We start from the raw sequence: 22,500 nt of genomic DNA, 5'->3' as shown, positions 1-22,500 counted from the left end.
CACCCCCATCACCTCAATACCCTCTTGCCCCCCTCTCTCTTCTCATTTTCTCAGCATTTCTGCCTGCTTCCTCTTCTCTCCCTTGGTAGATCCCGTACAATGTTCAACCTTTGGGTGTAAACCGCCCTCCTTGCGCATTGTCGCCTTCTTTATTCCCCTTATGATGGGCGGTCTTTCCCGCATTCTCGGCTGTGATCGCGATTCCGCGTCCCTCTACTACCCTCCAACTCCGTGTCGGGCTCAAACCTTTAACAAAGTCACCCAGGGCTTAGAACAAGACCAGCCAGTAATCCCGGCCGCCGCGCCGTCATGTCATATCGACATTCCCCGGTAGCGCCCGCCGTAACCACGATAACGATGGACGGGGAGAACAACAATACCGCGGGCCCGAGCCAGCAAGTGCTGGTTGAGCCCGCGCTGGAGCAATCCGAAATCCAAGCTCAACATTCGCTATCGACCTTCGAACGTGTCCTCACCACTCACGCGCCGATCCTCGAATCCCTCCTCCTTCAGACGCCCACCGACTCGATTCTCTCGCTTTATCACACTTCCCGCTACCTCCGTTCCTTTCTCCGCTCCTACCCAACAGCATGGAAGTACCTCTCGTTCCGGCTACTATACCCCTCCGGCACGCCCCCCCCGATTCGCGTTGTTTTCACAGGCTCCTCAGAGGCAGTCGTGCCCCGCCAGTCGCGCCCATATGCTCTCGACCAGCTCTTGATGAATGTGGTGCTGCCGTTCAGCCCGTGCTTGCGCAGTCTGGAGTTGGACAACACGGCGGTGTCGGGCCAGATTCTTATCTCTACAGTCCTTCATGCTAGACGAGAGACACTGGAGCATTTGTCCGTTCGAGGATGCAAGAATGTGTCGCTCAAATACCATATCATCCCATATTTGACGATGTTCGGGCTCCAGTACGATGTGAATATGGAGCAGAATATCGGTAGTTCACCTGCCACAAAGCACCTCGCACTGAAGAGTCTATACACTTATCGATGTCGACATCACCGCCGTCGCCCATACCTCACCTCGTCGCTGTCGCGGAAGGATTCGGACTCCGAGCCCACACATGAGCTGGTCAACCTCTGTCACAAACTGGGAATCTGGACGGATACCGCGTGGTGCTCGACCCCGGCTGGGCGATGTTTCCGTAGAAGAGGGTATGTGTCAATGCGGGTTCCTCAGGGTTCTGCTGAGGTATGGGTGGTCTTTGACCGGCTATGGCGGTCGAAGAACTGGATTGGACCGATCGACTCGGGTAATCGGCCACCACAACGTGACGGCAAGTTGTGGGAGCACAATGAGACTGGCTACTGCGGCGAACCCCTTGGCACTGGTGAGGTTGGCGATCTCGGTGATGGAAGAATGAAGCCGGCACATCTCCGTCAAAGTCACACGCAATTCGTGCAGAACATCCGCTGTGATAATTGCTGCGAGATCATTCCGGAGAGATGCGAGCAGTGCAGTATCTTGATGCATTGTGTGGGGTGTCGAAAGACCCTCTGTGCTAGTTGTGCGTACGACCGTCCTTATCTTGCTGGCCAGCTGGGGTCTTCACCTGCTCAGGAAACCAACCCGTTCTGGTGGGCGCCCGGTGCGACAGTCTCGCCATGCTTGATGTATGACCCACTTGAGCTCACCGATCACGATGCACTCACCACCAATATCACTACACCTCCTCCTTATCCAGCCCTCAAACTGCACTGGTGCTGCACTGAACCTATCTTTTCCGGCGGAGGCGGCATCAGTATCGGTACCTCCACGCGAGACGTGGATCAAGTACGGGCGGTGCCCTTGCCCAAGGGACAAGGCTGGGAGGACCTCGAAATCTCAGCTCAGGAATGGAGCAAGACCTTCCCTCGAGATGCATATGGGGACCCACGCAAGCCGGACTATACGCTCGAGACGGGACACATCGCGATGATGAAGTGGCTGCTGGGTCCGCCCGACCGACAGCCTTCGGCTTGTCCCAGAAATTTATGTCAAGATTGCTACGATACACCGCAGTGGAAGGTGCACTGCAAGAGCTGTTCGAAACCGTTGTGTATTGAGCATGATCTCCGTGGTCTACGATTGAGAATTTGTGGATATCGGGACTTGACACTGGAGAAGATGGAGATCCAAAATCACGCCGCCTCGAGCTCTCGCGGCTTCCTTGCACCGCACGTGGTCTATCCCCATTCCGTTCCTGAGTTTGAGTTACCGTTCCGGACCCAGCGAATGATAGATTCCACGACGAGCAGTTTCACGGAAGACCATGGCGACGGCGTTGTGGAGCTGCGCAGTCGTGCTCTGCCTGAACCGCCAGGCCCAGCTTCCTTGATCCATCGGCGTGCGCGGAGTCTTTCTCTGTCCAACTCCAACCGTTCTCGTTCCTCGTCACCCTCGTCCATTTACTGTGATTCGCCGTCCGACCAGTTCAGATGGCAAGGGTGCCAATCCTTTTTCTGCCCCCAGTACCGCGCTGTTGGCGACCAACGGCAGCGCTGCGCCAGCGTGCTCCGAGAGTGCACAAGCTGCGCGGTCTACGTTTGCCAGGACTGCGTGAAAGCCCATCCGCCCTGCAAATGCTCCTTCTGCGAAGTCAACTACATCTGCCCGAACTGCGTCAAGGTCCGAGAACGCGAGGGGACCTGTCGCCGGCCCGCAGAGGAGAAGGCCCGTCGGGAGCAGAAATGGAAGGAGGACATGCGCATGCTGGAGGGCATTCTGGAGGCGAAGCTCGCGAACGCGACCGCGGAATATGCGGGACAGTTCTTCCACCTCTTTGAAGGAGGGGAAGAAGGTCAAGTGGCAGAGGTGGAGGACGTGCAGCATCCGGAACCGGCGTCGACGGCTTACCGCCCAAGCGACTCGCATGGCCTACATGAAGTGGACCTGTTCGGAGAGGAGAATCTTACGGATAGTACGGAATGATGATAACCAGGAAGGTTAAGGGACGGTCTCACTTTGATGGCGTTTACTGGATTTATGGGAGCATTTCATTCTGTTATCTCTTAGCATCTGTGCGAAAACAAAAGATCTGTTGTTGGGTTGTGGAGGAATGGTAATCTCGATGGCATTTGCATAGACAGTCTCGCTGGCGGCAGTCATGATGCGCAGGAAGCATGGAGACTGTGTGGTCGGGAGACTGTCTGCCGGGGTTCGCTGTTGAGCCGGAAGGGACTTAGGCAGGTATATATGGCTTAATGAACTCGGTGACATGTGGATCACATTGTTTTCAAGACATGATGCAGCTTTTGTCTTAGAACTCAGCAGACGGTGAAGATCAGTGTCGCTATCTAGGATACTCGTACGTAGTCTAGTGATGAACCCAAGTAAGCTCAACCCAGCGGGCGCGCCCCGCAACGACGGAAACTACTGGAACCGCCGCAGCTCCGCTCCACACTCGACTTTAGCCTCTCTTTCTATCCCCGCGCCGCACTCTTTCTTTCCTTCTCCAACATCTCCAGGCTCTCTCTATACTCATCCCGTTCCAACTAACTAGGTACGTCGTCCCCCCTCGACTCTACCGAGAGGCCCAAAATAACTCAACCTAACCCTATGCAATCTAGACAAAGCCAAGCAGAATGTCCGAACAAAACCCCACCCCCGCGGACGTGGCCGCGCGCGAAGCCGAAGAGCAAGCCCGCAAAGCCGCCGAGGACGCCGAGCAGGCCAAACTCCCCTACAAATGGACGCAAACCATCCGCGACGTGGAGGTGACCATTCCCGTGCCGGGCAACCTGCGCGGCCGGGATCTCGACGTCGTGCTCACTAAGACCAAGATCCGGGTTGCGGTTAAGGGGCAGGAGGCTGTTATTGAGGTGGGTGTTTTCCTTTCCTTTCCTTTCGAATTTTTCCTTGTGTATATTGGGTTTTATTTTTGGGTATGGGGGTGGGGCTGTGGTTGTGGTTGTGGTTGTGCTTTGCTATTTGGGTTGAGAATTACATGGCTAATGTGTTTGTGTTTGTGTCTGAAAACGACAGGGCGAATTTCCGCACCCGATTATCGTGGACGAGAGCTCGTGGACGCTCGAGACGACCTCGCATCCGCCGGGTAAGGAGGTCGCGGTGCATTTGGATAAGGTCAATAAGGTCGAGTGGTGGCCGCATGTTGTGACGGGGGCGCCGAAGATCGACGTCACGAAGATCACGCCTGAGTCGTCTCAGCTGAGTGATCTGGATGGCGAGACGCGCGCCATGGTCGAGAAGATGATGTATGATCAGCGGCAGAAGGAGATGGGTGGTCCCACCAGCGATGAGCAGAAGAAGATGGATATTCTGAAGAAGTTCCAGGCGGAACATCCTGGTTAGTTCCTTATTCTCTTGGAGTGTGGTTCATTGTGCTAATGGTTTTTCGCAGAGATGGATTTCTCGAATGCGCAGATTGGTTGAAGTGCCATAGTTTGATAGTTTGAGTAGTGTTGTGTATGAAGTAATGACTTATCTTGTCTTGCATTGCTGGGGTTGATTCTTGTACTTGATTGCATTGTTTTAAGTCATGTATGATGATTGATTGATGATCGAATACGAGGCTGCTTCTTTGGGATTAGCGTCTCAGCCTTATCGTCTATCGATGCCCTCAGGCTTATCCCCTCATTGCAACCCATGTCATTGTTGGTTGCATCGATAGTTATGCGACCAGACAATCTCTAAACTTAGTCATAACCTGATCCTATCAATCACCATGTCGCTCCCTGCAGGCCAGGGGATTCTCCAGCTCCAACTCCTGGCCTCCAAACCGGAACGCATCTACCATGCCCGTCGAGCCCACCGGAAGTCCCGTGCCGGATGCGCCAAGTGTAAACAACGACGAGTCAAGGTAATCTGATGTTATCGCTATGCACGGCCCTGGTCTGATATCAGGTCTAGTGTGATGAATCCAAGCCCCACTGTGTCCGCTGCCAGAAACTCCATCTGGACTGTAGCTATGAGCCCATCAACACCAACCCCGAGCAAGCCGTGACGCGGTTTCTGACCAGCTCGCCGGACTCGCGAGCATACAGCATGGGGCTGGACGCTGTAGGCGCGCAGATCCACAAGCTTTTGCAGTTACCGGCAGGGGCGTCGCCGTCGGTGCGCGTGCAGGCCCTGCACCACTTCTACGAGCTTTCCGACCCGGCCTTGGGACCACACGCCGTGCAAGCCGATATGCAGAGACAGGTGATCCAGCAGGGTTTCGAGGTAATATTTTCTTCCTCCCCCTCCGTACCCTCACACCCCTCACACGGCCCACCTCATTACAATTGAAGATCTACTTACGATACAAAAAAGTCACCCTTCCTGATGCACGCGATCATCGCTTCTGCAACCTCCCACCTCCGCTCCACCACGACGCCAGACCAAACCCTCCACCATTCCCGCGCAGCAACCGAAGCCTACCACTGGCACCACGCAATCACAGGCTACGCAGCGGAGCTTCCGCGCATCGGCCCGCAGAACATGGACGGGCTCTTCTCCGCCTGCCTACTTCTAACCCTCCGCTCCTTTGAACTAGAGCACTACGACCCTCTCTCCTCCTTCGTCTTCTCTTCCGACCCCTCCGCCCTCAACTGGTTGACACTGCAGGTCGGCCTCCGCCGCCTCCTGGAAGCTACCGTCCCCTGGCAGACGCAGAGTATGTGGTGGGACGTCTTCATGGAGTCCGCTGCAAAGCACTGGGCCATCTTCGAGGATCATCCTCCTTCCGGTCTCAGCTTGGAGGGGCTAGACCCCCGGTTGGCAGAGCTGTGCGGCATCGATGAGCGGACCTCCGCGGAAGGTAATGTGTATTATGAGCCTGTCCGGATGCTGAGTGGCTTGCTCCGGCTGCAGCCGCGCGGGATTAGGTCTTTGGTTGCGTATACCGGGTGGATGGGCCGGTTGGAGCAGGGGTTCTTTGATTGTTTGTTGAGGAAGGAGCCTCCTGCTCTTGTGGTTTTGAGGGCTTGGTTGGAGTTGTTGGGGACTGCGGAGTTGTGGTGGCTAGGGAATAGGGTTAGGTCTGAGGTGCAGGCTATCACTTGGTTTTTGGAGGGTTTGGGGTTGTGACTGCTTGCTGAGTGCGTTGGGGGGGAGGGAGGGGGTGGTGGTGTTGGGTGATGTGGTTTGGGGTCTGGTTGGCTGGGCTTCGGGTTTATTGTCTAGTTATTGATGTCATGATGGGTACTGGGGCTTGCTGCTGCGGTTACTTATGTTCTGTATAGCGGGAGGTGGGAATATGGGGCTTCCTGACTCCCAGTACGATTTTCAGAGTCTAGAGCGCTCTATCGCATATATAGATAAGGCAGCATTGTCTAGACCAGCACGAGCACCTCTAGGCTCTGCCCTACATCTGCAGGAATGCTGAAGGGGCTTCTTCGCAACGCCCAGGAATGTGGGAGAGACCCTCCTTCGACACCCCGCCTTGCGCCGCATTCGCGAGGAGGAGACCCTGCTCCAGAGAACATGATATGTCTTAGCCCTCATCTCCTGCGTGGCGGGTCAATCATTGAGGCATTATTCCCCTGCAGGGGGTGGAACTTACCGCTTCCCTAAGCGTCCAGGCCCGTCGACTATATGGTATATACTACACCATCCAACCGCGCAACCCCCATCCCAATTCACCCAGAGAGACAATGTCAGACACCAAGAGCCAGGTCGATACCTCCTACGTGGAGAGCACCACTACCGACGACCGCCTGAAAAACCAGGAACCCGCCACACATGACAGGCCATGGCAATGCTCGCTGGAGGCAGCCAAGGCCGCGAACGCCCGCGAGCACGAGATGTCCGTCACGCAGGCGCTGAAGCTCTTCCCATGGGCCGTCGCGTGGTCGCTCGTCCCCTCCATCGCCATCGTCATGGAAGGGTACGACACCATCCTGATCACCAGTTTCTTCGGATACCCGGCCTTCAGGACGAAGTTCGGCGAAGAGCATTCTGGCAAGGGGTATCAGGTGGCGGGGTCCTGGCAGTCGGCTCTCGGGGCGGCGGGGAACTTGGGATGTATGGTGGGAGCTTTAATCAATGGCTTTTTGATTGAGCGGTTGGGGTTCAAGCGGGTCTTCCTTCTGGCTCAGGTCCTGATGTGTGCGTTTATCTGCATCCCTTTCTTCGGCGACTCCGTCGGGCTTCAAGTCGCGGGGCAGACTCTGTGTGGGTGAGTTTCTGGCATGTGGGTTGGAGTTTGGGGGTTACGCGTTTTGGGTGAGCTAATTAGCGGTAGACTTCCTTGGGGCATCTTTGCGACCCTTGGACCGGCGTATAGTTCCGAGCTCTGTCCGATGGTGCTGCGGCCCTATCTGACGGCATTCGTGAATGTGTCCTTCGTGATGGGCCAGCTGATCAGTGCTGGAGTGCTGCAGGGTCTGATTGATCTCGATAACCAGTGGTCCTACCGCATCCCATTTGCGCTGCAGTGGGTGTGGCCCGTCCCGTTGTTTGTGTTTGGCTGCTTCATGCCCGAATCGCCTTGGTGGCACGTGCGGAAGGGCCAGTATGATTCCGCATCGAAGATCGTCAATCGACTCCTGGCGGAGCCGAACACCGATACGGCGCACCAGACTGTCGCGATGATGATCCACACCAACAACCTGGAAAACGAGATCAAGGAAGGGTCCTACCTGGACTGCTTCTGCGGGCCCAATTCCCGCCGCACCGAGATCGCCTGCATGGCACTGGCGGGACAGGTGTTTGCAGGGATCGCGTTCGCGTACTCGCCGACGTACTTCTTCGAGCAGGCCGGGATGAGCGACGACGACTCGTACAAGCTCGGGCTGGGCGGCGCCGGCCTTGCCTTCGTCGGCACGACCGTCTCCGGCCTCGCCATGCATTATCTAGGCCGTCGCATCATGTACGTGGGCGGCATGGGCTTGATGAGTGTCTATCTGCTCGTCATCGGGTGCATGACGCCGGCCACTAAGGGCCACAACAGCAACCCGGCTGTTCTTTGGGCGCAGTCCGTTGTATGTATCATTTGGCTATTTACATTCTCTTTGACTGTCGGACCGATTGCGTGGGTGATCCCGCCCGAGGTGTCGTCCACGCGGCTGCGGTCGAAGACGGTGGTGCTGGCCCGCAATTCTTATTACGTTGCGTCTGTGGTTGCCAATGGGCTGGAGCCATTGATGCTCAACCCCACGGCGTGGAATTGGCGGGGGTACGCGGGGTTCTTTTGGTTTGGGTCGGCGTTTTTGACCTTTGTTTGGAGCTACTTCCGACTTCCGGAGACCAAGGGACGGACGTATGAGGAGTTGGATCTTATGTTTGCGAGGGAGGTTCCGACTCGGGAGTTCGGGAAGTATCAAGTGGATGCGTATGAGGAAGATTCCCACCTAAGTTGAAGATCATACCAGCGTTCCATAGAAATGCCGCCAACTGGCAAACAAAGGCTACGTACTTCCTAGCGGCCCACGGATCAATCAGCGGTGCGGGGAATGTCGATGCCTGGGAATTGAGGCTGTGTCAGCCTTGCTCTCCATCTACTTCTGTCCACCAAATCACCAGCTGCTCTTCTTCATCCCTCAATGTGACACCGTGAACCGTTCATTCCAGCCAGTGCTGTCAGAATTCATCTGGCATTTGTTTGTTTATTTATCGCCGTCGATTCATTCACTACACTTTCCATGTGGCCTCGACCACTCCCTCTCTATCGATAGCACTTATCTATCTACGAGCGATAACGCGATAACCTCACTCACCACCACCATCAATGTCCCTCTTTAGCTCCATCACCAGCTGGCTCTGCTGCATCCCCAGCCCAAGCCCAGCCGCAACCTCAAATCGAGAGACAACTCCTCCCAACCACCAACCCACCCACTCCCCTCGAATCCACCACCAAGATGCCAACAACGAAGGCTACCTGCCCCCCTCCCCACCTCTCCCCGCCTACACCCCCCATCCACACACCTTAACCGAAAAGACCCTCGCCCTGCATCCTCGCTCATCCTCCATATCCTCTCTGAACGAGAAACCCGCTGCATCACCTTCCTCCTCATCATCTTCATCATCATCAACAACAGCCCTCTCACAACCACCAATCTCCCCATCCCCGACAATTCCCCCCGCCGCACCCACTCCTCCGCCCGCACCCTCCTACCCACCCTACTACCACCACCACTACCGCCTCTCCGACCCGGACGAAAGCGACACCTCGTCGACTCTCTCCTTCCCCAGCACCAGCAGCTACGGCAACACCTCCACCGCCACCCGCGAGACCCCGCCGCCGCCCTACTCACCTCGAAGTCTGGCGACGACTGCGGGTTCGCGTACGATGTCGCCTGTGCCGTCTTTGATGTCGGATTCCGGGCGGAGTCATAGTAGTGGTGGGAGTAGTAGTGATGGGCAGAGCGTTGCGGGGTTTGGGTTTCAGCAGGCCGGGAGGAGGGACGAGGAGATGGTGCAGATTGCGGCGCCGAGGCCGGTGGTTGTTTGGGATGGGAGGGCGGGGAGAGGGGCGGGGATGAGCATGGGGATGGGGTGGGGCGATATATATGAGGAGTGATTTGGGGATTAGGGTGTGGGTGTTATTGGGGAAGGGTCATGGGATTAATTGGGTTGGGCGTTGGTCTTGGGGATTGGTTTTCATATGCATGGATGGGTGGGTGGGTGAGGAAGGCAGGGAGGTATGTTGTGCTCTGTATATATTGGCATACATGCGTCTATAATGATAGGTTAAGGTCAATCTACTAATAGTCTGTTTTGGGAAAGGGTCAATATTAATGTTCATTCACCGCTACGCACCTGTACAGCCATTATATACCGCCATATATACTATACTCTGTCAACAACCTCACCAAACGATCAACGATACCCAGACTCGATCTACTGGAAAGTCACCTGCAACTTCTCATTGCCCAGAATCTTCGGCACCGCTTGCACACTGGAGCTATGGGTATCCTGGACGGCGTAGAGGGCGGCGGAATCCGAAGCGAGGTTATACTCCTTGCCGTCGGCAGTCTTAGCCACACAGCCGGTGAAGAAGGCGTCTCCGAAGTCCAAGAAAGTGAACCCATCGCCATCGACAGCGAGATCCTCGACGATCCACTCGGCGTTCTGGCCCTGCAGCTTGGAGGCGGTGTCGGGCGCGCTACCATGCATGGTGATGCTCTTGCCGGTGGTGCGGTTCTCGATAATAGCCGTGCCGGTGCTGTCGCTGGTGGCCTCGACCGAGGCAAACACCACGTCCCCGATGGAGAAGTCCATCTCGACGTTGACCGAGTTGAGCGGGTACCACTCGTACCAGGCCGCGAACGAGGTCTCGTTGTTGCTGTCCACGTAGATGTCCACGCCCGTCTGCCAGATGCTGTTGCCTGCCGTCGCCCCGTCAATGCCCACCCAGAATGACACCGCCTGCGTATCGCTGCTGCTGGGCGCCGCCGTCGGCGTCACGCTCGGCAGCGTGAACGTCGCCGCCACATACGTGTACGTCGCGCTCGACGCCGGCGCCGACTCCAGCACCACCCCCGCCCAGTTCTCGTTGATCATGTAGTTGGCCTCCGCGTTGGTGTTGCTGGTGCGCTGCGGCGTCGTGGTCGTCGTGGGCAGGACGCTGGTCGTTTGCGCTGCGGCCGCATACGTCGGCGCGGCCGTCTGCGTCGGCACGTCCTCGTCGCAATTCGAGCTCGAGACTGCGCTGCTACTGCCATCAGCTGCTGCGAATCCGTTGCCCCACGGCTGGTCTGACTTGCCGCCGCTCGTGAACTTGGAGTCCCCGCCGCCGAACCCGGAGAACTGCCGGCGGTCGTGCGGCGCCGCCAGCGCGGTGCTGCTGGCCAACAGGGCGCCCATAGCGAGGGAGGTGGTGAACTTCATGGTGAGAGATGCCGGTAATAAAGAAGAAGTTAAAGAATGTATATGAGGGAACGGAATCGAGCACAGCTCTCTTTTGAAAGATAGATAGATAGTTGGAAGGGAAGGAATGAAAGCCTCTGCACCCAGATCACAGATCTTGCTTGATTTGATAGGAATGAAGTGGGATTCCACCGTCGTGGTGCTGCTTCCGCCGTCGCGGTTTATATCCCGTGCCGTGACTTAGGGCTCGTTTGGGATTGATTGCCGCGCGTCGACTGCGATGAAACCCGTTAGCGGCGCCGGTGGAGAGATCGGCCCCGTCTGGCGTTTGACACTCGATCACCCTCATTTTCCTTGGACGGGGAGGAGTGGGGGGGATTGCGTCGGACTTGAGTCGGATTGATGTCGGGTTTAGGGAGTTGGTTATGGTGGTGAGTTATGCTTCCTTTATTACCTGGATGGAGTCGGGGTGGATGCGCTGCTTAGGCTTAGGGTAAGATACTATAGAGCTGGGTATGAGCGTCATGCATAGGAAGGGCTCGTGGACTGACAAACTCAAAGAGCCAGGGTCTACAGCATGTGGTCTCATCCATCGGAGAGTTCTTCACCGTCGTATACGAGAGTAAGTCTAGATTCTCCAGTGGCTCCACTCATGCTGAGATGCGATGTTCAGACTTAACTTAAGCATACTACTCACTCAGTACCTTATTTCAACCTCCCGATCAGGAAATCAACAGCCGAGACTTGCTCCAACGAATAGATTAGGGGTCAATTACTCCGAACATACTTAGTAACGATCATCCCGGCCACGCCAAATGGTCTGATGGACCCTTCTCGGTATTTCTCCGCGGGCTAAACTCTCGACAATGCGTCCCTCGGTGCCGAGGGCATATACTGGAGATACTCACTGGTAAAAATAGCACCAGAGTGGCACCAATCTAAGTCCGATGAGACTTTTTATATATCCACAACTCCAGTTATGTACAAAGAAGTCAAAAAAAAAAAGAGCTAATACTCAAGTCTATACATCCATCTCTATTCCACCCCGCCTAGTTCACCATGTTCGGGCATTCTCCCTGAGCCCGCTTGAACGCCCCCGCGAACAGATCCTGCATGGCAAGGTAGTGGAACAGAATTCCGCCTAGCACCGCGAAGTGCCAGATGTTGTGGCTGCCTCCCACATAGTCGAACAAGCCTGGTCGCCACCGCTCTGGCACCTGCGACGCATACACGCACGCGCCCACGAAATACACCATGACACTCTTCACCACCGGTGCGTAGAAGTACAGGCACCAGAAGAAGCCTCGTGTGTACGTCAGCTGCGCCAGCGGCGCGAACCCGGTCAGAGCCAGTGAGACATAGAAAGCCACCCGCGCCCATGCCATGTCCGCCCGGTTGAAGGTCGGGTGCCACGGCAGGATCACTCCACCAATACCGAGAGACATCGTCAGCAGGATGTAAATCCACCGCGACACCGGCTCGCAGTAGAAGGCCGTGTACTCGGTCGTCACGATCGAGGCTGCTACCAGCATCGAGATGCCCGTGTAGTCGACACACGCGAACCGCTCCATCAGCGTCTGACTGGCAATGCTATTCATCGTGTGCCACAGCGTGCTGCACACCAGACACTTGCACGCCGCGAAGAAGAAGACTGCCGCCACCAGCACGTCGGTCTTGGTGCTCAGGTGGAAGTTGGGGTTCAGTGGGTAGAAGTAGAAGGCCACAGACAGGACGATGAACAGCCCAATCAGATGCGACCAGATGTTGACAAGCTCGTTCGAGAAGGTGAACATGGAGGTCAAGCACTCCACCTTCGAGTGCGTGAACCGATACCCCTCAAGAATGTGGGGGTTGACCCGCCATGGGTGCGGCAGGTCCGCATATCCAATCAACCGCTTCTCCTGGGCCAGCAGGATCGCCCGGTCGATGTTGTCCTTCATCGCTTCTTTGGCCCGACGCGCCCGCTCCATGCCCTCATCGACGACCTCCCGAGCATGTACCAGGCTCGAGTCCATCGCCTTCCACGCACCGTCCAACGCCCCGTCCAAGCCGCGGTCCCATCCGGCGTGAGCACGAGACTCGAGCTCGACGAGGAAGGACTCCATCAGGCGGACACCGGCTTGAGCCTTCTGCTCCAACGTTTCCTTCGTGGCCAGGGCGTCCTTGTAGCCATCCTCCAGGGTGTCCACCAGGATCTTGGCGCTCTTCTTGCCGCTGCCCATAAGCTCCCCTGAGGCGTGAGAGCAGGAGTCCCGGACGGCCTCTAATGTAGCGTAGCCGCGACGAAGGCTGGCATCGATCTGGTCCATGTGAGATTTGCCATATTGCTCGATCCACAGTAGTCGTCGCTCCAGCTCGGTCAGAAAGAGTTCGACCTGGGACCCATTAGCTAAAATTCCGAGCACCACCGGATAAGATTGGGCGGCCATACCCTCAGAAACACCGCATCTGCGTCATAGTCCAAGGATAACTTCCGAGCCGTGTGGAAAGAGTGACGTCGCCGACGGTCTCGTAGTAAACTGGTTTCCTCGGAGGGGGTTGCGTAGGCGGAAGTGTTGGCCTCAGGATAAGACTCGATGGTCATGGATTGCGCAGAGCAAGCCATGGTGTGTACCGTATACCGTTTCAGCCGTCAATCGAACCAGTAGCTAGTTTAGGAGATCGACTCGCATATCCTGGAGGGGACCAAAAGGAAAAAGAAGGGGAAGAGTCAGTGGGAGAGAAGATCAACGTTGGGGTGGAGATCGGGAGGATCGGGAATCGGCGGGACGGCCGAAGCAGAACATACAGCTGCAAGTTGGGGACAAACTAGAGAAATTTCGGGTGGCTGCAAGGGAGAGTAGCGCTAGGATGAGTGGAGAGGAGGGTAGGGAAACAGGGAAAAGGCTAATGATAATAATCCTAAAGAAAAATGAGAGACACCTCTTAGGAGAGAGAGGGAATTGATTAGGTATTAGGAGAGGGGGGAGGAGAAGGGAAGAAGAAGAGAAGAAGAGAGAAGAGGTTGAAGAGGGGAAACCCGACAATATTAATCCCATCAATAATCGCAACCAATCTCTCTATCCTTTCCTTTCCTTTCCCCGCCGGCCCTTCATTACTCAACTTGGCAAATGTCCACTTTTTTAAGGCTCAACTGCTAAGGAACCATTCTTTCTCCAATCACTTACAGCTTACTACGACGTTGCAGACCAGTATTGGCTCTTCATTTCGCCGCCGTTCTTCTTGTCAGTCCTTCACTTTAGCCCATCAGCGCCCGGCTTGCCTCCACGTTGGGTCATTCTTATCCGCGCTCGCCACCAGCCACCCGCTCCGAACCATCCACCATACTTCGCTCGTCCACCTGCAGCCAGCTGTTCCTTTCACCTGACGCGCAGCATTTCCCTCACCATGGCCATTCGGGACATTGTTGTTAACCCTTCCCTGCTGCCGGTGCTCAATCTAAGCGCCGAGACCCGCGACCAATGCATGCAATTGCTCGCCGTGCTCGACCCGTCGGCTGACTCCTACCCTGACTCCGAACAACGCGCCCTGGCAGCTTCCAAGGAACAGAAGCAGCTGTTCGCTCTTCTGGCTCGGCTGCGCGGGCTCAATCGGGATGCCATTCTGCGCGTGCGAGAGACCAAACAGGCGACCGCAGAGGCTCGCCAGGAGATCGATCGCCTGCATCTCCAACTGCAGAATCTCTACTACGAGCAACGACACCTGACGGGGGAGATCGCTGCCTGCGAATCCTATGAGTATGTTTTGGTGATCCTACGGACAGATGACAAAGAACTCTGATCTCATAATTGCAGTCACAAGTACCTTGCCCTACCGTTGATCCCGCTGGAGGAATTCCTCACGTTACATCCCGAGCACCGCGAATCGGACGAGCACGAGCTCATGATCGCCCGCATCAACCACGAACATGCTGAACGCGAGAAGCTGGAGCAAGCGCGACAGGAGCTCTTGAAGCGGAAGCAGGCTTTGATTGCGGAAAACAACAAACGCAAGGAGGATTTGGCCAGCTTGGACCAGGACTTGGAGCGCTTTATTGACGTAAGTCTCGGTTCCAGCGAGTTTTTGACGAGGTTGCTAACCCCTGGCAGGCCGCCAAGCCTATCCAAAAGATTTTTGAAAAGGAGTATTAGCGGGGGATGAGCTTTTTGTAGTTATTGCATGGATTGGCGCACTGGTTAGATACCCAAGAATGGTTTGATTTGAACAAGACAAAGATCTCTAGTAGCTGCTGTAAAAGCGTGTTCCCTTGTAATGCCACACCGTCAACTGGTGTCCGCCTCTCCGCCTCTCCGCCTTCCGCCCTCCTCTCCGCAACCTCAGCTTCACCAACCCCAACAACTCCAACTCTCCTCGAACTCACCCATCTGGTCTTGCGCCAGATTACACTGCCTAACTCAAAGCATGCCCTGGTCATGATCACCAAGTATGAAGACCCGTCATCATCTCACACCGTCTCCACAAGCCCCGACCACACTATGACCGTCAGCACCACCTCGCCGCCCCCGCCGCCGCCGGAGAAACCGGAGGCTATCCGGACACGATTCAAGGTCATTGCAGCCTTCTGGGCTGTGATCATTTTTCTCGGCTTTCCAATCTGGTGGAAGACAACATCTATCTATCGAGCCTCCTTGCCCATCCCGGATATGATCGATTGGGCCGACGGAAAGGTCCGCATCTCGAGCCCCGAAAGATGCATACCTGGCTGACTGATAGCCAATTGTTTTAGACCTGTCGTCCTGTTTTCCCACTCGAGATTCGTGTCGAGACCCCTTCTCTGCCGGAAGCAGAGGCTCAGCACTTGCTTCGGACCACTCAACACACTCTCGATGACCTGAACGAGTTCTCCGCACATCATCTGCGTCTGAAGTTATCCAACGATAATGTGGAGGAGCAGCTGGAGGAAACCGCAGATACGGCCTTGACCGTGCGCCTCCTGCCACAAGACGACCTAGTCAATCCCAAATCTGTACTTCAGTCCGACACCACTCAGCTAGATGTCTTTTACTCTCCAAGCCAGATACCGCCCCTATCGTCTTCCAACCCGCCGTTGTCCGCTTATATCGCAGGTGAGCTTCAGCAGCTGTTCACCGAGGAGAAGGCCATCATTGCGCAAATCCTGTCAAACAGCCATGCATCCAGCGCGGTAGCCACCGGGCAGCCGTCCTCGGCTGTGCTTTCCTCCGTCTCACCTCAGCTCGCGGACAGCATCGCCAAGCGCCTCCGTCGCTCGATGAAGTATGCCGATACCTATCATCTCGCCTTTTCCTTGTTCACCCCGGGTGCAGAGCCCTCATCCTGGGACATCCAAGCCGCGGTTCACGAATACATCACTCCTCTGCTACAAGCCTTCTCTCCGATCAGCAATTTCACCGTCGACACACAAGTGCAGCTGTACGCGACCTTTGCACCCACAGCCCCGGCGCCTGAGTACGATGAGGGCCTCGCAGTCTGGTCCTTGAAGCCCGAGGATCTTAGCGCCTTCATTAATGCGGCTGAATGGCCTCTCAGTCCCAGCATCGGTCCTGGTCCGACGATCAACTTTATTCTTTATGTGCCTGATGCAGCGCAATCTCCCTTGGTTGTCAAAGATAGTCTAGCCACCAGCTGGGTCGTTCCGCAGTGGGGCGGCGTCTTTCTTCTCAACCCCCCCAACGGCACTCACCTGCATCACCTATCACACGAAGCGCTCCAGGGCGCCTTCATGACATTCTCCCATCAGCTCCTCACCCTGCTCGGCGCACCTACCACTCCGGCTGCGCTGCCATTCCGGCTGCAGACCCTTACACGAATCCGGGCTGCCAGTCTCCTACTCTCCGCTTCCTCTACCATGGGCTCCCTTGCTCGTCTCACCGAGTCACTTCCTTCCATTCCGATCCCGGCCACCGTGGCTGCCTCTGTTGCCACGACCCTCTCGCATCTGACCTCAGCCTGTGAACATCTCCGACGGGGACGGTTCCAGGCCGCACTAGCGGATGCACGCGTGGCCGAGACGGCGGCGGAGCGGAGCTTCTTCGAGAAGAGCATGGTGGGCCAGATGTATTTCCCGGACGAACACAAGGTGGCTGTGTATCTGCCTCTGTTGGGCCCGATTGGCGTTCCACTCATTGTCGGCTTGCTCAAGGAGGTCAAGAAGGCATTAGCAATGCGCAAGGCCAAGAAGGCTTCCTAGTCCGCGTTAAAACAGTATATAGTATCCTTCAAGCATGTATTTTTTCTTTCTCTCTAATAAGACACAACAAGATAAATCAGAAACTCGCTAAACATATAATCAGGACTATTAAGATTAAGTCATGCAAGACTCATAACCATGCTAACACAGTCATGAGATAACAAAACAGAGACCAACAAGCAAAAACGCTTTACTCAAAACACCACACTCAAATTACCAGTATACATGTACAACGAAATCAAAAAATCATCTACCCGCGCTGCGACCCCAACCTCGAATTCCCCCTACTCAACCCCCCACCAGCCCCCTGCCCATCCTCGGAAAACGCTCCCATCGCCCGCGGATTTGTGGGATACGCATCCGGCTTCAGGACTCCCGTCGTCGCAAACACGCCGGGAGGCGTATACACGCGGATACTCTCTGTTCTGGGCAACGCCGGAATCACCGGCGCAGAGCTATTGACCCCTCTACTGCTGGTAGTAGTATTGGTAGCAGCAGCCGCAGCAACGCCGGGCCGCCCCTCCTCTGTCTGCTTCTTGGCCACAAGGTTTCCGTTAATGTTGAGCGGCAACGGCGGCACAGGCACAGGGACCCGACTACTACCACTGCTGCCTCCCCCTTTCTCCGGCACCAGCACCGTCTCATACGCCGCGACCCCTGCGGCTGCTCTCGCATTCATTCCACCGTCTCTTTGATACGCGGGGTTGTGCGGGTTGAACAGACTCCGCACCCGGCCGCCGGTCTTTTGGATCATCGAGCGGGAGCGCGAGCGCGAGCGGCTAGTTGCTGTTGTTGCTTTCGAGGCCCGCGATTGCGTGCGTCGGAGGAGGAAGTCCGTGCGGTAGGCGGTCTCGTCTGAGGGCATGGGCGAGGAGATCCCGATGAGCGTGCCCTTGGATGAGCGGCGCGTGAACTGGGCGACTTTGGCGGACGCTGGCTGGTGTTTGCGGCGGTAGGTGCGGTAGAGGACTAGGGAGAGGAGGGTGGCGGTTACGCCGAGGAGCATGCCCGGGAAGAAGCCGGCGAGGATCGCCGCTGTTGGGTATTGCGGGCAGGTAAGTGGGGATGCTGTTGTGTTCGTGTTTGTGTCTTGGGAGGTGGTGGAGGATTTCGAGACGCGGGGGTCCGTGGCGGAGATGGCTGTTGCCAGGGAGGACGGCGTCGAGGAGGATGTGGTTGATGCGGTGGAGGAGATCGTTGCGGTGGGCTTTGTGGTTGATGCTGTTGCAGTCGATGCGGTCGATGTGTCCAGGCTGCAGAGCGAGTTACCTGTGCAGGTGTAGCCGAATGGACAGCATTTCGAGCCGCACTTGGCCAGGCTTTCGTCGAGGCGGGTGGTGTGCACGCTGTTCTTGGGGTGCGAGGTTGCGTTCTGCAGCTGCACGTCGCAGGTTATCGGCTCGATGTAGTCGCAGCTTTGCCCGGCTGGACAGCAGATGGCTGAGCTGGAGTCGTCGAGACTGATGCAGGTTGAGGTGCTGGGACAGCAGAATGTGCTGGGGAGGTTGCTACCAGAGCATTGCGTGTAGTCGCTGGGACAGGTGTCGTCGCTCCGCGGCAACAAGATGCCAACGGCCTGCGTTGGCGAGATTGTTGTAGCGAGCAATCCAAATAGCAGTAATTGCATTGGCGAGGTGCCCTTTTTCGTGACCATTGTGACTCTTTGGGAACAGAAATAGCTAGAGAGGACTTATTAAGAGAGAAAATAGTGGCAGAAGGGTCAGGGACGCCCGGTGTATTGTCTGTACAATAGTCGGGGGCTGAGTGAAAGAGCGTGGAGGTGCAATGAAAGAAAGTTCTAAGACAATGGGTTTGAGAATGAAAGAGAGGAAGAGAGAGAGCCCCGTCGAACAAAGAGCGCTTGGAAGCTGCCTGCAGTAGAATCAGGTCCTGAAGAAGATCTCCCTCCCGTCCAACTCATTGCGATTTGCTGCCCAAGCTGTTCTGCATGCATCATGCTATTGCAATCCCAGACGACAGCAGGCGCCGAAGCCCAGAATAGCGACGAAAAACGGGGCACATGGTCGACGGACTAATGATGAAGAGACAGTTAGGCGCCAGAACAGGTCCTTCAGACTTGGACTGGACGAGAAGCCTGAATGAGTGCTGCGAAACGTCAGATAGACCGGCGCGTAGTTGAATGTTGTTGTTTCAACCTGAGCGGTTTGATGCAGAAGTAAATCCCGACCCGCTGATTGGCCCGTGTTGGCGCCTGCTTACCTTAGCCGCACTAGTCCCAATTTGGTAATCTTTCGATCTGGAGCGGAGGAAATTCTGCGGTTTGGAATCCCATCGCTGCTCGTCAAGCACGACTTCCCCTGCTCTATCCCTCCACCCCCAGATCACCATGTTGAACCGACTTCTCCGGCCGCAGCCTACGCTGCGCGCAGCCTCCTCCCTCACTCAGGTGAGCACTTGCCCACCCTCCAGCTGGCTGCATTGACGCCCCGACTGACAGCGCGGACAGAAGCCCGTCTCCGCGCTCCCATGCTTCCAGACCCGTGCCTACCACCGTGTGCCTACGCTTGCCCACGAGTCGCAGTTCAAAAACAATGGTATCCCGGAATTTATGTCGCCAGAGGCCTTTGACTTTGCCTGGACACAATACCAGACCCTGCTTGTCGACAAGCTGAATCTGTTGACACAGGGTGAGTACCAACTCCGCGGACCTCTCTCGGCCTACCAAACACACCGGGACTCTAACAATTTTCTTTAATCCAAAGACACCGTCGATGCCGATGCGAAGCCCGGAGAACTGCTGGTCAAGTACTCCCGGCGTCCGGAGATGGCCTCCGTGTTCAACTACGCCTCAATGGCTCACAACAACCACTTCTTCTTCAACTGCCTGGTACGACTCGGACCTTCCACGATGCCTTGAAAAGGAAAAGAAAAGAAAAGAAAGAAAAGAAAGCTTTCAGAATCTAATTCTTCCCCAACAGTCTCCCACCAAAACCCAGATGCCCGAGAAGTTCGAACGAGACGTGACCGAAACGTGCTCGTCGGTAGAGTCGCTGAAGCTCGATTTCCTTGCCACGGCCAACGCGATGTTCGGGCCTGGTTTCGTCTGGCTGGCCAAAAGCTTGGAAAAGGAGGGTATGCTGCACGTTTTCTGCACCTACAACGCCGGCTCGCCCTACCCTGCGGCGCACTCGCGCCGCCAAGGGGTCGACATGGCCACGCACACTCCCGAGACTCAGCTGGGCAACCAGCACGCCGGAGCGATGGGCGCCCACGCGCCCAACCAGAAGAACATGGCTCCCGGAGCGGTGGATGTGCAGCCGATTCTGTGTGTCAACACCTGGGAGCACGTGTGGATGATGGATTACGGAATCGCCGGCAAGGAGGAGTACCTGGAGCGGTGGTGGGATCGGATCAACTGGGAGGTGGTGGCTGACAACTATAACCGGATCAGCGTGAATAAGGGGCTGCGCTCCAATGTTCCCACCTGGAACCGCAGTCTGAACATGGTGTAATTTTCTTTTGCCGGATGGTTTGATAAATTGTATTATACACATGGGTTTCTCTTTTTTTTCTTTTCCTTCTTCTGGCATCTATGGTCTAATAAAGTACAAGCATTCCCCCACTTGGAATATAGACATGAATCCTTTCTTCCACTCTTTCTTGCCCGCAGTGTTGAAGGTAAACACCTCCAACTCTTTACATACACCCTCGGCCACCCATCCACAGGTATTACCGCCGCCCAACGACCTCCCCAATCCTCTTCTCGAACGCCTCAATCATAACCCCAGCCATTTGCCCCTCCACGGCGCTCATCATGGTAGCATGCCACTGGTTCTTGAACTCAAACCCAATCTCCAAATGCACCCTGGTCATATTCCCCTGTCCCCCCATTTCCCCGGTAACATCCACCAACTCCCACTTGGTGCTCAAATACTCGAAGATCCCTTCCTCCGCCCCCGGAAACCCGAACCCAAATCCGCCTGCGTTCCCCGCGCTGCTGGAGCTGCTACTCACATCCTGTCCATCCTTCTTCTCCACCCCGAACCGCGCCCCACTCTGCGCCGTCACCGTCAGCCGGTCCGCGTCGCAGTCCACCTTCGAGGTGAAGGTCTCGCTGAGCGGACCGTAGCCGACGGTGAGAAAGGCGCGCGTCGGGTAGTTTGTCGCGGGGTCGCGGTGGGTGACGGTGCTGGCGGTGAGGAAGGGGAGGAAGGAGGCGTAGGACTGGACGTCGGAGATGACTTCGAAGAGGGGGCCCGGTGGGTAAGGGAGCGTGCGGGTGGCGGTTAGGCGGCGGGTGCGCGAGGAGGGATCGTCATTCTTGTTGGAGCCATTGGGGCTGTTTCCGGGGAGGAAGGAGGAGAGGAAGGTTCGGCGCTGTTGCTGGTTTGTGGGTTTCTGGGTTTGGAGTCTGGGTGGTGTTGTTGCGGTTGTGGTGATGCGGAGGGGATGCGTTGACAATGTCGATAGTGGTTGTTCGGTCTGGGGGGACTGTAGGAGGCGACGAGTGGGCTTAACTTGCCGTATCGTTTGGATGAGTGGTGTGCGCATCTTGTTGGTACGGGGAAAGGGGAGGTAAATCGTGAAGGATTGTGAAAATGGATTGTGGCGAGAATAGAAGAGAAGTTGAGGCCGACGCGGTATCTTGGGTTTTTTTGAGAATCTTGCCTGTTTGGGTCTGCTTCCGAAGCGGAGTTTGTTCCGCGGTCTCTGCTATCCAGGAACTGTACCTGAATTGAACTATATCCATTCATCTACCAGCTTTTTTTTCCCTCCTTCCACGCTTGATATGCTAGCTTGTTAGTACTATACCATTTATCTCTGACAATCTTCTGGTCCTCGAGTGACTCGAAATCTCACATGCTTGATGCTATATCTTCCACCTAGTTGAATAGTCCCAATAACTAGTTCATGGGGCCCCATATTCGGCCAAGATTTCCCAAATTCATCAAGATGAGCTGACAAGGGATCGCACTGTCTGTGGGAGAGAGCCTTGCATCTGCTTCGACGGATGGGGGTTGTGACTTCTTAAGAAGGAGACTAGTATATGCTTCTTTCCTTATAAATCACTTTCACCCTGGCTCCTCCTGCTCCCCATTCTCTCTTTTGCAGACATGAGATAACGTTTTATTTCAACTAGATTGCTTATCAGAGAGTTTGAATAGCAATGCTTATAACATATGTCTTCCTATTCTTCTTCTACCGAAGTGTTCTTGGAATTACCACAAGGCTTCTGGAACAATATCCGGCTAACACTGAGCGCATTGAGAGAACTCGAACGCAGATATAGTCTTGTACCTCTTCCACCCCCAAGGTCTGAAGCTTCCCAAGCCTAAGTGTAGGATTGCTGAGCTGACATCGACTAAAGCCCTGTTGAACCCTTCCACTTTGCCCCTTTCTCCTCACCGCAAGTCCGGACTGCCTGGAGTCCATCAGGCAACTCGCTCGACATGGAGGCCCCAATATGCCTGACATACGGGGTGTATGATCTTAGCTACCTCGCTCACAGCTTGATAGCTGATTCTCTAGTTTCTAGTGCCCAAAACCTCCATGGTTCAGCAACCGCCTCACAAGTATATCGACGCTCGATGATCCGAAATCAACGACTCCATCTGGGTAAACAGAATCCGGCGTTC

The 22,500-nt window shown here is 55.7% G+C and overlaps 12 protein-coding genes across 12 annotated transcripts; 7 read left to right on the top strand and 5 right to left on the bottom strand.

Moving 5' to 3' along the window:
- Positions 1 to 4: 4 nt before the first annotated feature.
- On the top strand, positions 5 to 3,263 carry BO97DRAFT_444016 (uncharacterized protein). Its single transcript, XM_025698420.1, has one exon. The coding sequence runs from the start codon at positions 310 to 312 to the stop codon at positions 2,914 to 2,916; it is 2,607 nt and encodes an 868-aa protein (XP_025550535.1). The 5' UTR covers positions 5 to 309; the 3' UTR covers positions 2,917 to 3,263.
- Positions 3,264 to 3,421: 158 nt separating this feature from the next.
- Positions 3,422 to 4,448, top strand: BO97DRAFT_471120 (NudC domain-containing protein). Its single transcript, XM_025700018.1, has 4 exons — positions 3,422 to 3,487; positions 3,555 to 3,806; positions 3,970 to 4,291; positions 4,346 to 4,448. The coding sequence occupies exons 2-4, from the start codon at positions 3,570 to 3,572 to the stop codon at positions 4,375 to 4,377; spliced, it is 591 nt and encodes a 196-aa protein (XP_025550534.1). The 5' UTR covers positions 3,422 to 3,487; positions 3,555 to 3,569; the 3' UTR covers positions 4,378 to 4,448.
- Positions 4,449 to 4,591: 143 nt separating this feature from the next.
- On the top strand, positions 4,592 to 6,027 carry BO97DRAFT_370871 (Zn(II)2Cys6 transcription factor domain-containing protein). The gene is made up of 3 exons (XM_025692796.1): positions 4,592 to 4,804; positions 4,855 to 5,166; positions 5,257 to 6,027. The coding sequence occupies exons 1-3, from the start codon at positions 4,670 to 4,672 to the stop codon at positions 6,010 to 6,012; spliced, it is 1,203 nt and encodes a 400-aa protein (XP_025550533.1). The 5' UTR covers positions 4,592 to 4,669; the 3' UTR covers positions 6,013 to 6,027.
- A 417-nt stretch (positions 6,028 to 6,444) lies between these two features.
- On the top strand, positions 6,445 to 8,469 carry BO97DRAFT_103100 (general substrate transporter). Its single transcript, XM_025689849.1, has 2 exons — positions 6,445 to 7,102; positions 7,169 to 8,469. Exons 1-2 carry the CDS (start codon positions 6,579 to 6,581, stop codon positions 8,283 to 8,285), a joined length of 1,641 nt encoding a protein of 546 aa, XP_025550532.1. The 5' UTR covers positions 6,445 to 6,578; the 3' UTR covers positions 8,286 to 8,469.
- Positions 8,470 to 8,653: 184 nt separating this feature from the next.
- On the top strand, positions 8,654 to 9,445 carry BO97DRAFT_425690 (uncharacterized protein; the record flags this gene model as incomplete). The annotated part of the gene is made up of 1 exon (XM_025697087.1): positions 8,654 to 9,445. The coding sequence occupies one exon, from the start codon at positions 8,654 to 8,656 to the stop codon at positions 9,443 to 9,445; it is 792 nt and encodes a 263-aa protein (XP_025550531.1).
- A 242-nt stretch (positions 9,446 to 9,687) lies between these two features.
- Positions 9,688 to 10,755, bottom strand: BO97DRAFT_370868 (A4/G1 family peptidase; the record flags this gene model as incomplete). The annotated part of the gene is made up of 2 exons (XM_025692795.1): positions 9,688 to 10,437; positions 10,546 to 10,755. 2 exons carry the CDS (start codon positions 10,753 to 10,755, stop codon positions 9,766 to 9,768), a joined length of 882 nt encoding a protein of 293 aa, XP_025550530.1. The 3' UTR covers positions 9,688 to 9,765.
- A 924-nt stretch (positions 10,756 to 11,679) lies between these two features.
- Positions 11,680 to 13,748, bottom strand: BO97DRAFT_406304 (hemolysin III family protein). The gene is made up of 2 exons (XM_025695389.1): positions 13,166 to 13,748; positions 11,680 to 13,109 (listed from the first exon to the last, which is right to left on the bottom strand). Exons 1-2 carry the CDS (start codon positions 13,337 to 13,339, stop codon positions 11,784 to 11,786), a joined length of 1,500 nt encoding a protein of 499 aa, XP_025550529.1. The 5' UTR covers positions 13,340 to 13,748; the 3' UTR covers positions 11,680 to 11,783.
- On the bottom strand, positions 13,313 to 13,909 carry BO97DRAFT_103051 (uncharacterized protein). The gene has a single exon (XM_025689848.1). The coding sequence runs from the start codon at positions 13,770 to 13,772 to the stop codon at positions 13,461 to 13,463; it is 312 nt and encodes a 103-aa protein (XP_025550528.1). The 5' UTR covers positions 13,773 to 13,909; the 3' UTR covers positions 13,313 to 13,460.
- Positions 13,910 to 14,121: 212 nt separating this feature from the next.
- BO97DRAFT_347406 (uncharacterized protein) lies at positions 14,122 to 16,903 on the top strand (the record flags this gene model as incomplete). The annotated part of the gene is made up of 5 exons (XM_025691853.1): positions 14,122 to 14,471; positions 14,529 to 14,776; positions 14,876 to 14,908; positions 15,055 to 15,401; positions 15,461 to 16,903. 5 exons carry the CDS (start codon positions 14,122 to 14,124, stop codon positions 16,901 to 16,903), a joined length of 2,421 nt encoding a protein of 806 aa, XP_025550527.1.
- A 250-nt stretch (positions 16,904 to 17,153) lies between these two features.
- On the bottom strand, positions 17,154 to 18,557 carry BO97DRAFT_392452 (uncharacterized protein; the record flags this gene model as incomplete). The annotated part of the gene is made up of 2 exons (XM_025693868.1): positions 17,154 to 17,370; positions 17,602 to 18,557. 2 exons carry the CDS (start codon positions 18,555 to 18,557, stop codon positions 17,154 to 17,156), a joined length of 1,173 nt encoding a protein of 390 aa, XP_025550526.1.
- A 652-nt stretch (positions 18,558 to 19,209) lies between these two features.
- sod4 (mitochondrial 37S ribosomal protein mS42) lies at positions 19,210 to 20,500 on the top strand. The gene is made up of 4 exons (XM_025695388.1): positions 19,210 to 19,310; positions 19,371 to 19,551; positions 19,627 to 19,751; positions 19,843 to 20,500. Exons 1-4 carry the CDS (start codon positions 19,251 to 19,253, stop codon positions 20,374 to 20,376), a joined length of 900 nt encoding a protein of 299 aa, XP_025550525.1. The 5' UTR covers positions 19,210 to 19,250; the 3' UTR covers positions 20,377 to 20,500.
- BO97DRAFT_406299 (ubiquinone-binding COQ10-like protein) lies at positions 20,465 to 21,457 on the bottom strand. The gene has a single exon (XM_025695387.1). It carries the CDS (start codon positions 21,413 to 21,415, stop codon positions 20,594 to 20,596), a length of 822 nt encoding a protein of 273 aa, XP_025550524.1. The 5' UTR covers positions 21,416 to 21,457; the 3' UTR covers positions 20,465 to 20,593.
- Between the last annotated feature and the right edge of the window lie 1,043 nt (positions 21,458 to 22,500).

The sequence above is a fragment of the Aspergillus homomorphus genome (assembly GCF_003184865.1).
Source record: "Aspergillus homomorphus CBS 101889 unplaced genomic scaffold BO97scaffold_23, whole genome shotgun sequence".
NCBI lineage: Eukaryota > Fungi > Ascomycota > Eurotiomycetes > Eurotiales > Aspergillaceae > Aspergillus > Aspergillus homomorphus.
Note: the sequence above shows the minus strand (reverse complement) of the source record. Positions and strands in the feature narration are given on the sequence as shown.

What these genes read in the sequence shown, in the direction of transcription:
- sod4 (XM_025695388.1), top strand. Translation starts at nt 19,251, where the DNA reads ATGTTGAACCGACTTCTCCGGCCGCAGCCTACGCTGCGCGCAGCCTCC. An exon ending in CAGCCTCCTCCCTCACTCAG is followed by an intron (nt 19,311 to 19,370) that starts GTGAGCACTTGC and finishes CAGCGCGGACAG; the next exon opens with AAGCCCGTCTCCGCGCTCCC. An exon ending in GCTGAATCTGTTGACACAGG is followed by an intron (nt 19,552 to 19,626) that starts GTGAGTACCAAC and finishes TTTAATCCAAAG; the next exon opens with ACACCGTCGATGCCGATGCG.
- BO97DRAFT_103100 (XM_025689849.1), top strand. Translation starts at nt 6,579, where the DNA reads ATGTCAGACACCAAGAGCCAGGTCGATACCTCCTACGTGGAGAGCACC. An exon ending in GCGGGGCAGACTCTGTGTGG is followed by an intron (nt 7,103 to 7,168) that starts GTGAGTTTCTGG and finishes AATTAGCGGTAG; the next exon opens with ACTTCCTTGGGGCATCTTTG.
- BO97DRAFT_444016 (XM_025698420.1), top strand. Translation starts at nt 310, where the DNA reads ATGTCATATCGACATTCCCCGGTAGCGCCCGCCGTAACCACGATAACG.
- BO97DRAFT_471120 (XM_025700018.1), top strand. Translation starts at nt 3,570, where the DNA reads ATGTCCGAACAAAACCCCACCCCCGCGGACGTGGCCGCGCGCGAAGCC. An exon ending in GGCAGGAGGCTGTTATTGAG is followed by an intron (nt 3,807 to 3,969) that starts GTGGGTGTTTTC and finishes TGAAAACGACAG; the next exon opens with GGCGAATTTCCGCACCCGAT. An exon ending in GTTCCAGGCGGAACATCCTG is followed by an intron (nt 4,292 to 4,345) that starts GTTAGTTCCTTA and finishes GGTTTTTCGCAG; the next exon opens with AGATGGATTTCTCGAATGCG.
- BO97DRAFT_103051 (XM_025689848.1), bottom strand. Translation starts at nt 13,772, where the DNA reads ATGGGATTAATATTGTCGGGTTTCCCCTCTTCAACCTCTTCTCTCTTC.
- BO97DRAFT_406304 (XM_025695389.1), bottom strand. Translation starts at nt 13,339, where the DNA reads ATGGCTTGCTCTGCGCAATCCATGACCATCGAGTCTTATCCTGAGGCC. An exon ending in CAGATGCGGTGTTTCTGAGG is followed by an intron (nt 13,110 to 13,165) that starts GTATGGCCGCCC and finishes AATGGGTCCCAG; the next exon opens with GTCGAACTCTTTCTGACCGA.
- BO97DRAFT_370871 (XM_025692796.1), top strand. Translation starts at nt 4,670, where the DNA reads ATGTCGCTCCCTGCAGGCCAGGGGATTCTCCAGCTCCAACTCCTGGCC. An exon ending in GTAAACAACGACGAGTCAAG is followed by an intron (nt 4,805 to 4,854) that starts GTAATCTGATGT and finishes TATCAGGTCTAG; the next exon opens with TGTGATGAATCCAAGCCCCA. An exon ending in TGATCCAGCAGGGTTTCGAG is followed by an intron (nt 5,167 to 5,256) that starts GTAATATTTTCT and finishes GATACAAAAAAG; the next exon opens with TCACCCTTCCTGATGCACGC.
- BO97DRAFT_406299 (XM_025695387.1), bottom strand. Translation starts at nt 21,415, where the DNA reads ATGCGCACACCACTCATCCAAACGATACGGCAAGTTAAGCCCACTCGT.